General features: G+C 39.1%; 1 protein-coding gene across 4 annotated transcripts in view; it reads right to left on the bottom strand.

The window, feature by feature from the left end:
* Positions 1-563: 563 nt before the first annotated feature.
* The window catches only part of ANO4 (anoctamin 4), a 425,083-nt gene continuing 410,602 nt past the window's right edge, over positions 564-15,044 (bottom strand). For 3 of the 4 annotated variants that reach the window (XM_063646628.1, XM_063646629.1, XM_063646630.1), the window contains 3 exons: positions 12,386-12,505; positions 8,549-8,654; positions 564-2,280 (listed from right to left, as the gene is read on the bottom strand). In XM_063646628.1, coding sequence (XP_063502698.1) covers positions 2,089-2,280; positions 8,549-8,654; positions 12,386-12,505 — 418 coding nt within the window. In that variant the 3' untranslated portion in view covers positions 564-2,088. The remainder of the gene's footprint in view (positions 2,281-8,548; positions 8,655-12,385; positions 12,506-15,044) is intronic. The other variant, XM_054444369.2, reaches the window with a different exon arrangement.

Below are 15,044 nucleotides of genomic sequence, written 5' to 3'. Positions count from 1 at the left end.
TCACCGTGTTAGCCAGGATGGTCTCAATCTCCTGACTTCGTGATCCACCCGCCTCGGCCTCCCGAAGTGCTGGGATTATAGGCGTGAGCCACCGTGCCCGGCTATATACTACATTTTCTTTATCCACTCCTTGGTTGATGGGCACTTAGGTTGGTTCTGTATTTTTGCAATTGTTAATTGCAGACAGCTGAGGTTTTAATGAAGATTATAGTGTTGAAGTAGGATATTTCTAATATTCTAGTCTTATGAGGACTTATAAAATTGGGTAGATTATCAAATCCTCAAATTACGGCATATTCATTTTGGCTTATATTTAAAATATTCCACCATCAAGACTGGGGAAAAAAGTTCATCAGAAACATACGCTGATATTTGGCTATATTGTTTGTTTTTGCATGCATTTATCCAATAAACATCTGATTTCTTGCAAAGTCCCTCAGATATTCTCCTCACATTAAAGATTCCACTTATTCTGTGATTTCTCTTATTCTATGAGACAAAAATACAGCAGAATTTCAGAAGAGCCAGCTGAAAATATTCCATGTGCATAAATTTATTTTAAATATTGCATCACATTATACAAGCATTAATCATGGCTTCATATTGATGACTATTTAAATGTGAAAATTCATTCATGTCAGTACTTTTTGGCTATTTACAAGTAAGGAATTTCTATGTACTTTATATATCTCTGTATTTGTATGTACATATGCAGGAATACATGACTATACATATGTACACACAGAAATACATCTATGGCCATACACATAGCTATAGATATGTCATATATAATAATCTTCTCAGAAAGGTCTAAAATTAAAAAGAAGGAAAGAAAAAGTTGTAAACAGGGTCTTGTCTGTGTTGTTGGTGACATGGAATTAGGACCATATGATGACATTCTAGGAATGTGTGTCCATGTGTCTGAATACACTTTTTAGCCCAGTGTCTGTAAAATTCACATGGGATAGAATGCAAAAAAGGTAGCAAACAGGCTGAAAAACAGGCCCAGTATACAAGTTCCCCTTGATTTTAAAAACTTGAGAATGTAACTGCCCATAATGTGCATGCTTGCTTGGTCAAGAATGGTCTATGGATAGATAGCAATTGTGTGCTGGACTGCAACGTGATTTCACAGCAGTGTGACTCCAACGCCAGTCCTCTACTGGACGGTGACCCTCCTGCAGCCGCCGGTATTTGCAACATGCACTGCGGTTGCATTTTTAGTCATTCACTTGAGTGTGCTTTTGCACAGCCAGGAGAAGTAAACAGAATTCAGGTCCTTGGCCTGGAAAGGGACTATTTTCTGGAAAGAGAAAAGAAGGCATAAAGATCTTATGTATACACATTGCTTTAAAACATGAGGTGCAATGATTTGTACTTACCATGCACCAAAGGCATTCAAAGAATTTGTAACCCCAAACAGAGTCAGGGATGGTATAAATATTTTTATGCTTGCTTTACGGGTGAACAGACTGAGTCAGAAGGGCAGTCTGAAGCAACATCACATCCTGCCAACTATTAGGGAAATAGAAACAGACAGGCAGATATTATGCTTTCAAGCAAAAATTAGAAATGGCCTTTTTGGGAAGAAAGCAGCCAGTAGTGGTGGGGCCAGAAGAAATTCTTCATCAGTTACTGGTCCTGTAGCCCAGGACAGCCCTGTTGCACCTTGGTCTCTGGCCACTGAGGCTTTCAGGAAGAATTCTCTTTGCTAATGTCTCCCACCCACCTAGAAAGAAGGGGCATGTTTCCCTGGGGATATTAAAGAAAACAGCCCAGCTGAAGGAAAAGAGAGAGGAAGCTTTGTTTCAGGGAACTCCTAGGCCAACTCATGAAGACCTTGACTCATAGGCCAGAGTCTGTCAAGAAGGCAGAGAAGTGTTGCAGAAGGTATGTGGGAAGGGAAGATCAAGCAAAATTTGCAATGATTAAAGTAAAAAACAAGCTTCTTTTGGATTGGGAAGCTTCTAAGGAGTTTATTTTGATCCCTGTTACTGCAACAATGGTAAGCTTTGCTTCAGGGAGTTTAAAGCACCCACTCAACCTCGGACTGGCCTCAGACGCTGAGCACACCTCTCGCCTACATGGTCACGGCCACTCGTTGTGGTGTGCTTTTCCGTTCTTCTTCCTCTCCTTTCGTTCCTTCTGGAGACGTTCCAGTTCTGCTTCATACATCATCTCCTGAATCAAGTACTTCTCTCTTCTCATTCGATCCCTTAGGTCTTTTGGGAGGTCTGGGATCAGATATGAAATGAGGTGCTTTATACAAAACACGAGGTGCTAAAAACACAGAGGAGAATGTAACAGAGTCAGGTCTACTGTGCATCCTGAATGAGGTTAGAGAGTTGGCTGAAGAAGGATGTGGACCCTCTGGGGTATGTGGAGAGTGGAAAGAGGCCAGGAGAGGCATGTGTAATGCAAGATGATAGGACAGGTGAGGCCTGAACTGGTCTGATGGCACCACCTAAGGAATAGAAAGAAGAGTCTGGAAGGAAGGTGGGAAAAGAATGGTCAGACAATTAATTCAAAGGAGAGCCAGAAGAATGTATTCTGTGGAGTCAGAAAACCCAGGTTGAAGCTGGTAGCTTTCACTGCTTAAGGGCTGTCTGTCTACCTGAGGTTGAGTTATTTAATTTATCTGAGCCTCATTCCACTCATCTATAAAATGAGTATTGTGAGAATTATGAGAAAATGTTTAAAAATGCCTTGTAGACTGTCAAGTGCTTTACAAATCTTGGTTATAAGAATTATCAGTGGGCCTAGGGAAATGATCATTTCAGGAAGAGGCTTTTTCTTTTTGGTAAACAGTCACAAATTCTTTACTTGAAATACTAATAGCTGGAATTCTAGAATCACTGTCACTTCTGCTCATCTATATAATGGTGACCAATAAAGTACTAGATGACAATTTAAAGGTTATTACAATTCTAAAGTATTAAATAGAGACTAAATCATGTTCAAATGATACTGCTAAGTATTCTTTGTTTTATTTAAAACTTGATAAATTTGGTGATGCATGGATGGCACAAAATTAAGAAGCTTTTCTGCATAGTTCTCATATTTTCAAATAGTTAATAACAAAATATTAAAAGAAAATGGAAAATTCTATTTGAAAAGCCAAATAACTTAAGGCAACCTTTTAAAAAGTTTTGTCTGACAGATTTACAGCTGAATTCTAACAGAGGTACAATGAAGAGCTGATACCATTTCTATGGAAACTATTCCAAAAAATTAAAAAGGAGGGACTCCTCCTTAACTCATTTATGAGGCCAGTGTCATCCTGATACCAAAACCTGGCAGAGAGACAACAACAACAAAAAAACTTCAGGCCAATATACCCGATGAACATTGATGCAAAAAGCCTCAATATCATACTGGCAAACCAAATCTAGCAGCACATCAAAAAGCTTATCTACCATGATCAAGTTGGCTTCATCCCTGGGATAAAAAGTTGGTTCAACATATGCAAATCAGTAAACATCACATAAGCATAAGTAATTCATCACATAAGCAGAACTAAAGACAAAAACCACATGATTATCTCAATAGCTGCAGAAAAGGTCTTTGATACATTTCAACATCCCTTCATGTTAAAAACTCTCAATAAGCATTCCCCTTAAAAACCGGCACAAGACAAGGATGCCCTCTCTCACCACTCCTTTTCAATGCAGTATTGGAAGTTCTGGCCCAGGCAATCAGGCAAGAGAAATAAATAAAGTGTATTCAAATAGGAAGAGAAGAAGTCAAATTATCTTTTTTTTTCCAGATGACATGATCCTGTATCTAGAAAATCCCATCATCTTGGCCCAAAAGCTTCTTAAGCTGATAAGGAACTTCAGCAGAGTCTCAGGATACAAAATCAATGTGCAAAAATCATTAGTATTCCTAACCACTAACAACAGGCAAGCAGAGAGCCAAATCATGGATGAACTCCCATTCACAACTGCTACAAAAGAATAAAATACCTAGGAATACAGCTAACAAGAAAAGTGAATGACCTCTTCAAGAACTACAAACCACTGCTCAAGGAAATCAGAAAGGACACAAGCAGATGGAAAAATGTTCCATGCTCACGGACAGGAAGAATCAATATTGTGAAAATGGCCATCTGCCCAAAGTAATTTATAGATTCAATGCTATTCCCATTAAACTACCATTGACACTCTTCACAGAATTAGAAGGAACTCTTTTAAAATTCATGTGGAACCAAAAAAGAGTCCAAATAACCAAGACAAGACTAAGCAAAAAGAACAAAGCTGGAAGCATCACACTACCCAACTTTAAATTATACTAAAAGGCTACAGTAACCAAAACAGCATGGTACTAATACAAAAACAGACACATAGACCAATGGCAGAGATTAGAGATCTCAGACATAAGACCACACATCTACAACCAACTGATCTTTGACAAACCTGACAAAAGCAAGCAATGGGGGAAAGGATTCCTTATTTAATAAATGATTCTGGGAGAACTGGCTAGCCATATGCAGAAAATCGAAACTGAACCCCTTCCTCACACCTTATATAAAAATTAACTCAAGATGGATTAAAGACTTAAATGTAAAGCCCCAAACTATAAAAATCCTAGAAGAAAATCTAGGCAATGCCATTCAGGATGTAGGCATGGGCAAAAATTTCATGATGAAAACACCAAAAGCAATTGCAACAAAAGAAAAAATTGACAAATGGGATCTAATTAAATGAAAGCACTTCTGCACAGCACAAAAAAAACTATCATCAGAGCAAACAGCTAACCTACAGAATGAGAGAAAATTTTTGCAATCTATCTATCCATCTAACAAAGGTCTGATATCCAGAGTCTACAAGGAACTTAAACACATCTACAAGAAAATACCAAGCAACCCCATTAAAAAGTGGGCAAAACACATAAACAGACACTTCAAAAGAAGACATTCATGCGGCCAACAAACATATGAAAAAAAGCTCAACATCATTGGTAATTAAAGAAATGCAAATAAAAATCACAATGAGTACCATCTTACGCCAGTCAGAATGTTGATTATTTAAAAGTCCAGAAACAACAGATGCTGGCAAGGTTTCAGAGAAAAAGGAACACTTTTACACTGTTAGTGGGAGTATAAATTAGTTCAACCATTGTGGAAGACAGTGTGGCAATTCCTCAGTGATTTACAAGCAGAAATACCATTTTACCCAGCAATTCTATAACTTGTGTGGCAAAGGACACAAAGAGATACCTCTCAAAAGAAGATATACAAGCAGCCAACAATAATATGAAAAGATGCTCAGAATCTCTAAGGAGATGAGAGAAATGCAAATCAAAACCACAATGAAATATCATCTCATACCAGTCAGTATGGCTATTATTAGAAAGGAATATAAATCATTCTATTACAAACATACATGCATGCATACGTTCATTGCAGCACTATTCACAATAGCAAAGGCATAGAATCAACCCAAATGCCCATCAATGATAGGCTGGATAAAAAAATGTGGTACATATACACCATGAAATACTATGCAACCATAAAAAGGGGTGAGATCATGTCCTTTGCAGGGACATGGACAGAACTAGAAGCTGTTATCCTCAGCAAACTAACAAAGGAACAGAAAACCAAATATCACATGTTCTCACATATAAGTGGGAGCTGAATGATAAGAACACATGGACACATGGTGGGAAACAACACACACAGGGGCCTGTTGGGGGTGGGGGTGGGGGAAGAGAGAGCATCAGAAAGAATAGCTAAGGGATGCTGAGCTTAATATCGGGTGATGGGTTGATCTGTGCAGCAGATGACCGTGGCACATGTTTACCTACGTAACAAACCTGTATGTCCTGCACATGTACCCTGGAACTTAAAATAAAAAACACAAACAAAAAACCCCAAACAAACAACAAGAAGTTTTGCCTGAAAAATTTTAAGGCAGTGATGGGTTTAAAAATATTTTCTTTAAAGAGTGTGCCATTGGTAAGCTAATTTCCAGGGAAGAGCAGCTTAATATTTTCTTCTCTTGGTTCCCTGGAGTGAAGGAAAAAGCAGTGATAGAATAGTCTTGAAGTGGTCTAGGAAACTTTAGATCCAAGCCAAGAGGCAACCTTGGCTTTTATTAATCCGGCTTTAATATATGTGACAACAGATGAAATTTCCATTTATGACTAGAGTCATAGAAATGCAAACTATTTTTACAGCAATTTTCTTAAACCCTGAAAGAAAATAGATAATATATTTTTATTGACATATAATATAGACAATTGCTAGACAGATTTTACTTTATAATTCCATTTTGAGTCTTAGCTAATAAATACTTACTTGGATGCTTGAATATAAATAATTCTGTGATGATACACAACCAGAAGTACCACTTGTAATACCCAGTCCCACTGGAAAATGCTTATGATCATGTTGGGAAATCCTGATAACTATTTGAAAATCATAAATTAACTATATGAATCAGTATATTTCAATATGTGTGGTAACGATGGCAATAATTGGAGACATTTAGAAAGAGTGAATCTCCAACTTGACAAAAACAAGCAATGGGGAAAGGATTCCTTGTTCAATAAATGGTGCTGAGATAACTGGCTATCCATATGCAGAAGAATGAAACTGGACTTCTACCTATCATCATATACAAAATTTAACTCAAGATGAATTAAAGACTTAAATGTAAGACCTCAACTATATAAACACTAGAAGAAAACCTAGGAAATACACTTCTCAATACTGGCCTGGGCAAAGAATTTATGGTGAAGTCCTGAAAAGCAACTGCAACAAAAACAAAAATTGCTAAGTCAAATCTAATTAAACTAAAGAGCTTCTGCACAGCAAGAGAAACTATCAAAGAAGTAAACAGACACTGTACAGAATGGGAGAAAATATTTGCAAACTATGCATCCAATAAAGGTCTAATAGCCAGAATCTGTAAGGAACTTAAACAAATCAACATGTAAAAAACAAATAACCCCATTAAAAAGTGGTCAAAGGACACAAACAGATACTTCTCAAATGAAGATATAGAAGCAGACAACAATAATATGAAAAAATGCTCAGAATCTCTAAGGAGATTAGAGAAATGCAAATCAAAACCACAATGAGATACCATCTCACACCAGTCAGTATGGCTCTTATTAGAAAGTCAGGCCAAGTGCAGTCGCTCATGCCTGTAATCCCAGCACTTTGGGAGGCCAAGGCGGATGGATCATGAAGTCAGGTTAAGACCAGCCTGGCCAAGACAGTGAAACCCCGTCTCTACTAAAAATACAAAAATTATCCGGGTGTGGTAGCGGGTGCCTGTAATCCCACCTACTCAGGAGGCTAAGGCAGAGAATTGCTTGAACCCGGGAGGCAGAGGTTGCAGTGAGCCGAGATTGTGCCACTGCACTCCAGCCTGGGTGACAGAGCGAGACTCAGTCTAAAAAAAAAAAAAAGTAAACAAATTAACAGATGCTGGCGAGGCTGCAGAGAAAAGGGGACATCTGCACACTGTTGGTGGAAATGTAAATTAATCCAGCTACTGTGTAGTCTGGAGATTTCTCAAAGATCAAAGGGTTTAACTACCATTCAACCCAGCAATCCCATTTCTGGGTATATACTCAAAGGAAAATAAAGCATTCCACCAAAAAGACACATGTACTCATGTGTCAATCACAGGACTATTCACAATAGCAAAGACATGGAATCAACCTGGGTGCCCATTAGTGGTGGACCGGATAAAGAAAATGTGGTATGTATACACCACGGAATACTATGTGGCCATAAAAAAGAATGAAACCATGTCCTTTGCAGCAACATGGATGTAGTTGGAGGCCGTTATCTTAAGTGAACTAATGTAGAAACTGAAAACTAAACACTGCGTGTTCTTACTGTATGTACTTAGAGTGGAAGCTAAACACTGGGTACACATGGACATAAAGATGAGAACAACAGACACTGGGGACTACTAGAGAGGGGAGAAAGGGAGGAGACAAGGGCTGAATAACTACCTATTGAATACTATGCTCACTACCTGGGTGGTGGGTTCAGTCGCACCCCAAACCTCAACATCACGCAATGTAACTTTGTAACAAACTTGCACATGTACCCACTGTATCTAAAATAAAAGTTGAAAAAGAAAAAGAAAAAAAAGAATGAGTCTTACTGGGCTGATGTTTTCCAAACGTTTCCAAATTATGGTCCCAGAATGCCTATAGTCAGAATCATTACAGGGAGCTCATGTAAAACAAGTCACAGACATGATATGTCAGAATATCTGGGAATGAGGATGGAAAAACTGCATTTTTGCTAAAGTTTAAGAACTATGGCCCCAGAAAATTACATTTAGGACCAATGAGTTCAGATTTGTCCATTAAAAACCAACTATGGACTTTCAAATATGTCTTGGAAAAACAAATACTTCAATTAAGAAAAAGAAAAGATCAAAAAGAGGTTACATAATACGATACTACTACTTCTGGAAGTATAGATAATCACATTCAAAATCCCCATCACTTATTTTTATTCATTACTCCTACTGACTTCATTATGTCAAAGGAAATAAAGAATTTGGCTGAGGAAACTTACCTCAAAGACAATGATAAAAGCTAATCGAGCAGCTAGGACATGCCAAAACTGCAGTGTGTAGCCATAGGGCACCAATGAATGAGGCGGGTCACGGTAGTCCCGGTATCTATAAAGACACAGGAAAAAGTTGCATTCAAACTATGATTTTTCTGATTCTCAAATCTCTTCCATTCTCATCATATAGTCCTCATTCAATAGGAGGGAAGTTTGAACAGTTCCTCTATACTGGATATCTGTTGTTTTGCTTGTCCAGCATTTTTCTTCTGATAAAATAATATCTCTTCTCCTCTGGGGAATCATCTGTGTGGGTTGACTAGGACTTCCCCCTCCACCTGCCTGATCTCAGCTCAAAAGATGAGCCAGACCTGATCAGTGACATCATCAAGATGTCTGCTAGAACTGTCACTTAGTGAATGATCACTAAGCCCACAGAAGGCAAAAGCCTGGGACTCCTGGTGGCCTTGTATGGAGAGAGAGAGCCTGCTTGAGAAGGAAGTCAAGAAAGCAAAGCAGAGACAGCAGAGAGGCAGCATCCTGCTGACACTGCTTGAGGCCTGGGATTCGGCCATTACTGAAGCTCCTATCACCCCTTGACTCTCCCAGTTAACTGAACATTTTTTTGTTGTTTAAGTCAGTTTGCCCTGGATTTCTGCCACTTGCCACTAGAAGAGTCCTTCCTAATGTATCCTCCAGCTATCACTTTTGAGTTGGCATAAAATTCCACAAATGTTTGCTGAATACCTATTGGGGGCCAGACACTATTCAGAGAACTTTAATCCATGTGACTCCATTAAAGTAATACTTTAATAATACAGCATGCTCTCATAAATCCACTATGAAGCCCAAGAACTAAAACTTTACCAGGAACTTACATCAATTGCTTCCCTTACCCTGAATTTCATTTTTATCTTTAACTTATATGTATATGCATTTGTCTGAATATTGTACTATTTAGCTTGTTTTTGAACTTTATAGAAAGGGTACTATACTATATGTAGTTTGCTGGGGCTTGCTTTTTTTACTATTATGTTACTAAGATTCATTCGCATTATTGCATGCGGTTTATTTTTATTGCTGTATAATAGACTCTACTGTGACTACATTATGGTTGTTTTATATAGTATATAAGTACATACTTACAGGCTGGTCATTCTTATATTTTCTTTTCTTTTATGTTGAGACAGAATCTCGCTCTGTCACCCAGGCTGGAGTGCAGTGGTGCGAACTTGGCTCACTGCAATCTCTTTCTCCCAGACTCAAGTGATCCTCCCACCTCCCGAGTAGCTGGGACTACAGATGTGCACAACAACGCCTGGCTAATGTTTTTGTATTTTTGGTAGAGACAGGGTTTTACCATGTTGCCCAGGCTGGTCTCAAATGCTTGACCTTAAGCTATCTACTCACCTCAGCCTCCCAAAGTGCTGGGATTACAGGGTGAGCCACTGCACCTGGCCTCTATATTTTCTTTCACTTTCCCTAACCATGGAAAGCTTTGAAAAAGAAAGCTCCAACAATGATAGACTGGATTAAGAAAATGTGGCACATATACACCATGGAATACTATGCAGCCATAAAAAATGATGAGTTCATGTCCTTTGTAGGGACATGGATGAAGCTGGAAACCATCATTCTCAGCAAACTATCGCAAGGACCAAAAACCAAACACCGCATGTTCTCACTCATAGGTGGGAACTGAACAATGAGAACACTTGGACACAGGAAGGGGAATATCACACACCAGAGCCTGTTGTGGGTTGGGGGGAGGGGGGAGGGATAGCATTAGGAGATATACCTAATGTAAATGACGAGTTAATGGGTGCAGCACACCAACATGGCACATGTATACATATGTAACAAACCTGCACGCTGTGCACACATACCCTAGAACTTGAAGTATTAAAAAAAATAAGAGAAAGAAAGAAAAAGAAAGCTCCAGTCCACTCACTTCAGCAAATTCCCTTTGGGTAAAAGTTGGCTCCAATGCTCTGTGTACCACTTCTTTCTGCCTTAGAATACCAAATATTCTTCCCAGGTTATTAATGTATTTGAGAAGGTGTTTTTAAATTTTTCTCTACATGTTTATATATTTTCAGCCCGAGAAATGATCCAGATGCCTCACCTGCTATATGACTGAAAACAAACCTGAAAATATTATTTTACTTGATTTTAATTAGAAATTTAAAAATGTTTTATTTGGGGGACTTTTAAGAAAAATGCTAAGCAAAACAATCATAATTTAACTTAATGGTGCCAGCATTAACAACTCCATTCATATTAATAATTTCTGGAATATACTTTTATGTTACTATGTGAGACAGGCGGGAAGAATTATGAGCCAGGAAGCAGAAGAGGAGAAAGACTATGTATTTTTATCTTATTTTCAAATGATTACAAAGTTTTTAACTCCAAATAATAGTTGGCATTTTATTTTGAAGCATTTCATACTTAGGATCCTGCATATGTCTAACAATGCTTGCTAAATAATTTCATGTATGAAATGGTCTGGGAAAGCAAGTGGAAAATCTACTGAAGAAAGCATCAATTGTTGCTTAATTGCTTGCTTCTCCACCAGACCCCAACAGAGAGTGACACTAGATTATATTCCAGCCAGCCTTTCTCCCCATCTTACTTGTTACTCCATGTGGGAAAGGAAATAAGCCATCTGATGAGATGTGACAGCCAATGAGACCTGGGAACTTGGCATGAGTGTTTAAAGGGGTGGAGGGTATGCTGTCACTGCACAGAAATGGGGAGCCCCTGGCTTCTCTCACCCTCACCTTCTGTAAGATGAGGGACTGAAGTGGATCATTACAAAAGTCCCTATGTCAAAGCATCTAGGACTCCATGGCTGTTCTTCTTTGTGGCTTTGATTACAGGGAGAACATAGAATGTCATGATGGGGAATCTCCAAAATTCTTTGTTTTGTTTTTGAGACAAGGTCTTGCTCCACAGTTTGAATGCAGTGGTGCTATCATAGCTCACTGCAGACTTGACTGCCTGGACTTAAGTGATCCTCCCACCTTGGCCTCCTCAAGTGCTGGGATTACAGGTGTGAGCCCACAGAATTCTTATAACATCAAAGTATTAAGAGAAAAAGGTGCCATCTGGACTCTTCGAGAGCTGTGCACAAGTAATCTCATTGAGCTTTTACTCAATGGTTTTATCATTTGTCAGATGAGATAATATTGCCTAACTTAGAAGGCTGATGTGACGATTAAATGGAGTAACAGTTTCTGGCACAGAGTAGGTGCTCAACAAATTCTCTTTCATGTATGTTTGTATAGATACACATCAAGAGGCATAGTTTAATTAATTTCCTTTTTAGAGGGAGAGAAAGAAAGAGAGAATGAGCACATGTTGCAGAGCCTACTGTGGTGGAACCTGAAATGAACTGGGCCTCTTTCCACAGGCTTCTGAGTTGTTCAACATTTAGAAATGTGATGTGATATACTCTGGGCAAGAGAGAGAAGCAGAACAAAGACAAGTGCCCTCAACAGCTGTCACTCAACCCCCTTGGGGATTGTCTGTCCCTGAGTCCCTGGAGCAGGGGTATAACCTTCACCACTATATTTTTAGTTTTTCCCTTTAAGCCAGCAGTTCTCAATTCTGGCCTGCACCTGGTTTCTGAGTTCCACCCCCTGACATTCTGTTTTAATTGGTTTGGGTTGTATTCCAGGCAAGAGAAGGCTTGAAAATTCTCCATGTGCTTTTAATACATTGTTGAGATTGACAGTCACTGCTTTAAACACACTCAGCCAGAAGGGGCCTTCAGAGTAAAACCTTCCCACGGTGGAGCCAGCCCAGCTCAGGCAGAGCCACGCTGGGTGCCACACTCACCTGCAGTACTTAAGAGGAGTCCCCGAGAACTCACTGCCATCAGATTCAGGCTCAGATCGGTTCTCAAAGTCAGAAATTTGAAATACAGACAAGCTGGCATTCACATAGCCAACCATGCACCTATAAGAGGAGGCAAATTCTATCATTAGAACACTGATCACCTTCTCTGTATCCAGTTCCCTGAAGACCCTGCTTTCCAGACGTCCCTGCAATTGTAAATGCCTTTAACTGGCCCTTTCTTGTTAACCAGAACTCAGGTTGAAATGTGCTGGAAAGCCCTGGGCATGTTGAATCAGGAACAAGTTGCTTGCTTTGGTTCTCATCCTTTTTCTGCAGAATCATCATATAGAACATCTCTACCCCAATTAATGTTTCAGTGAAATAGGTAAAAAGCAGCATTACATGATGGGCAAAAATTATATGTAAGTCACAGCTTCTTTTGTTGATGATACACATAAACACAGTTCCTCATTAATGGTTTTATATATATTTATAGATATTCTCAAAATGTTCCAAATATGATTGGTGTGCATATGATCCCCCCAACTCATATCCCATGCTACAGTCCTGTTAGACTATATTCCCTGAAAGCTTCTGATGTTTTCATGCCTCTGCTTGTTATCTTTTCTGTTAGAATTTCCTACCTCTTCCTTTACAAGTGGAAATAGTATTTATCCTTCAGCAGCCAACTGAAACACCACTCCTTCTAGGAAGACAACCTAATCGCTCCAGTCACAACATCTCACTCCTTCCCCTCTCTCTGTAGTGCCGCTATACTTAGTTCACCATTACCAGATCGCTTGTACTAGAGTTGGCAGCATACATATATGCCCTCTCCTTTGGACTGTAGTTTTTTGGGAGCACGCAGGTATCTTAGGTATTTATGTATCCTGTGACTTAGGACAGTCTTGTGCAGTGTAGGAATCCTGTAAATATTGAATTGATCTGATTGGAGGAAACTAAAGTATGAGATTCTATCAATCATTCTAGATTGAATGGGTAGATAAAATCAAGGATTTAATCATTCTGTCAATAATTCCACTCAAGAAAAAGCCCATTTTTAAAGTATGATAGCAAGTAGCACTCCTAGAAACATCTTTTCTACAAGTCTCTAAACAGTTTTACATATCGAACATTGTGGTGAACACATGCACTTACTGAAATAACAATGTTTGAAACTTTGGGTGAAATTAGCACTTAGATACATCCTGTATACGTTTTTCTTTAAATAGTGTTTTACATACAAAAGCTTGGGTTTTGGGGTCAAATCTTAGTTCTGCTGGTTTCTAGTCATGTAATATTGGCACATTATATAACTTCTTACTGCTTCTTCTTTTTTTTTTTTTTTTTTTCTGAGACAGGGCCTTGCTCTGTTGCTCAGGCTGGAGTGCAGTGGTGCGATCATGGCTCACCGCAGCTTTGCCCTCCCGGGCTCAAACGATCCTCCCACCTCAGACTCCTGAATAGCTGGGACTACAGGCATGTGTCACCACACCCGATTTATGTAACTTCTTAAAGTGACAGAAGTTCCCACCTCATAGGGTCCTTGAGGAGATTATATTAAACGATGAATGTACAGCATGTGATACAAATCTTAGCCTATAAGTAAGGTAAACGTGAGTGGTGATTATTCATTTCATTTATTTCTTGCATCTAGCAGGGGGTCAATAAATAATTACTGATTGAATGAATAAATCATGATCTTCAGATTTTCTTCATTAACAAGTCTGGCATGATTATTCCAAGCTGCTGAACACTAAACCAAAATGATGACATGAACACAGTTCTGAGAACACATGGGTTCTGCGTGTTATCGTGCTCAAGACAAATCACTGGCTTTATCATGGCCTTAAAAAAAATGAACCAAGCTGAAGGACCCATTTGTCAAGTCACTCATGGGTGAAAACAAATGGTCAGGGGGTGTGTAACATGCCTTAATCCAACTGGCAGCAGGCCTCCCCTACTGAAAGGGTAATTCGGAATGATGTCTCCCTTACCTAGGAACTGTGTAGACCTGGACATGAAAATAAATTAGTGCCTTGAGGATGATTAGCTGTCACAGAGAGGGAGTAAGTTTTAGCAGAGTCTTTCTAGAGATCTGAGCTGTGGGAAGGGAAAGGTGTTCTGGGAACTGGTGAAAAAAAAAGGCCCAGCACTGAAATGGAATATTCATAACACCTTCTATACTCTTATCTCGCAGACCAGCCCCGAGGCTTTATCAAGACTAACGCTACTGTCCATTGGTTGTTCTGCTCAAAAACTCCATTAAGAAAATTTAAATTTAAATAAAACACCTGTTTCATGGGCCTATGCATGTAATGACAGTCATAAATCCAAGTTGAAAATGTGTCTTTAGAGGGTGGTTACTCCTGAGTGCAAAGCATTAAATGTGTACCTAGTACAAGAACACACAGTTATCAGCTGTGTATGTCTTCCTTCCACATCATTCCCATAATGGGGGAAAAGATGGACGGACGGCTAGACGTTTCACTAATTCCTTTCACCTTTTGTAGACTGTTAGCTATTGTCAATATCAAATAGTGGAAGTTGTCATCAATTCAGGCAAGTGAGATTTATCACATTTTGCTGTATAAAGTTCAGCTAGTGGCATGCAAGTGTCAACTCACTGACCCATTGTTATAGCAGGAAGGTCACAGGT

This window comes from Pongo pygmaeus, chromosome 10 (genome assembly GCF_028885625.2).
Source record: "Pongo pygmaeus isolate AG05252 chromosome 10, NHGRI_mPonPyg2-v2.0_pri, whole genome shotgun sequence".
NCBI classification, from domain to species: Eukaryota; Metazoa; Chordata; class Mammalia; order Primates; family Hominidae; genus Pongo; species Pongo pygmaeus.
This window is presented reverse-complemented; position numbering and strand designations above follow the sequence as displayed.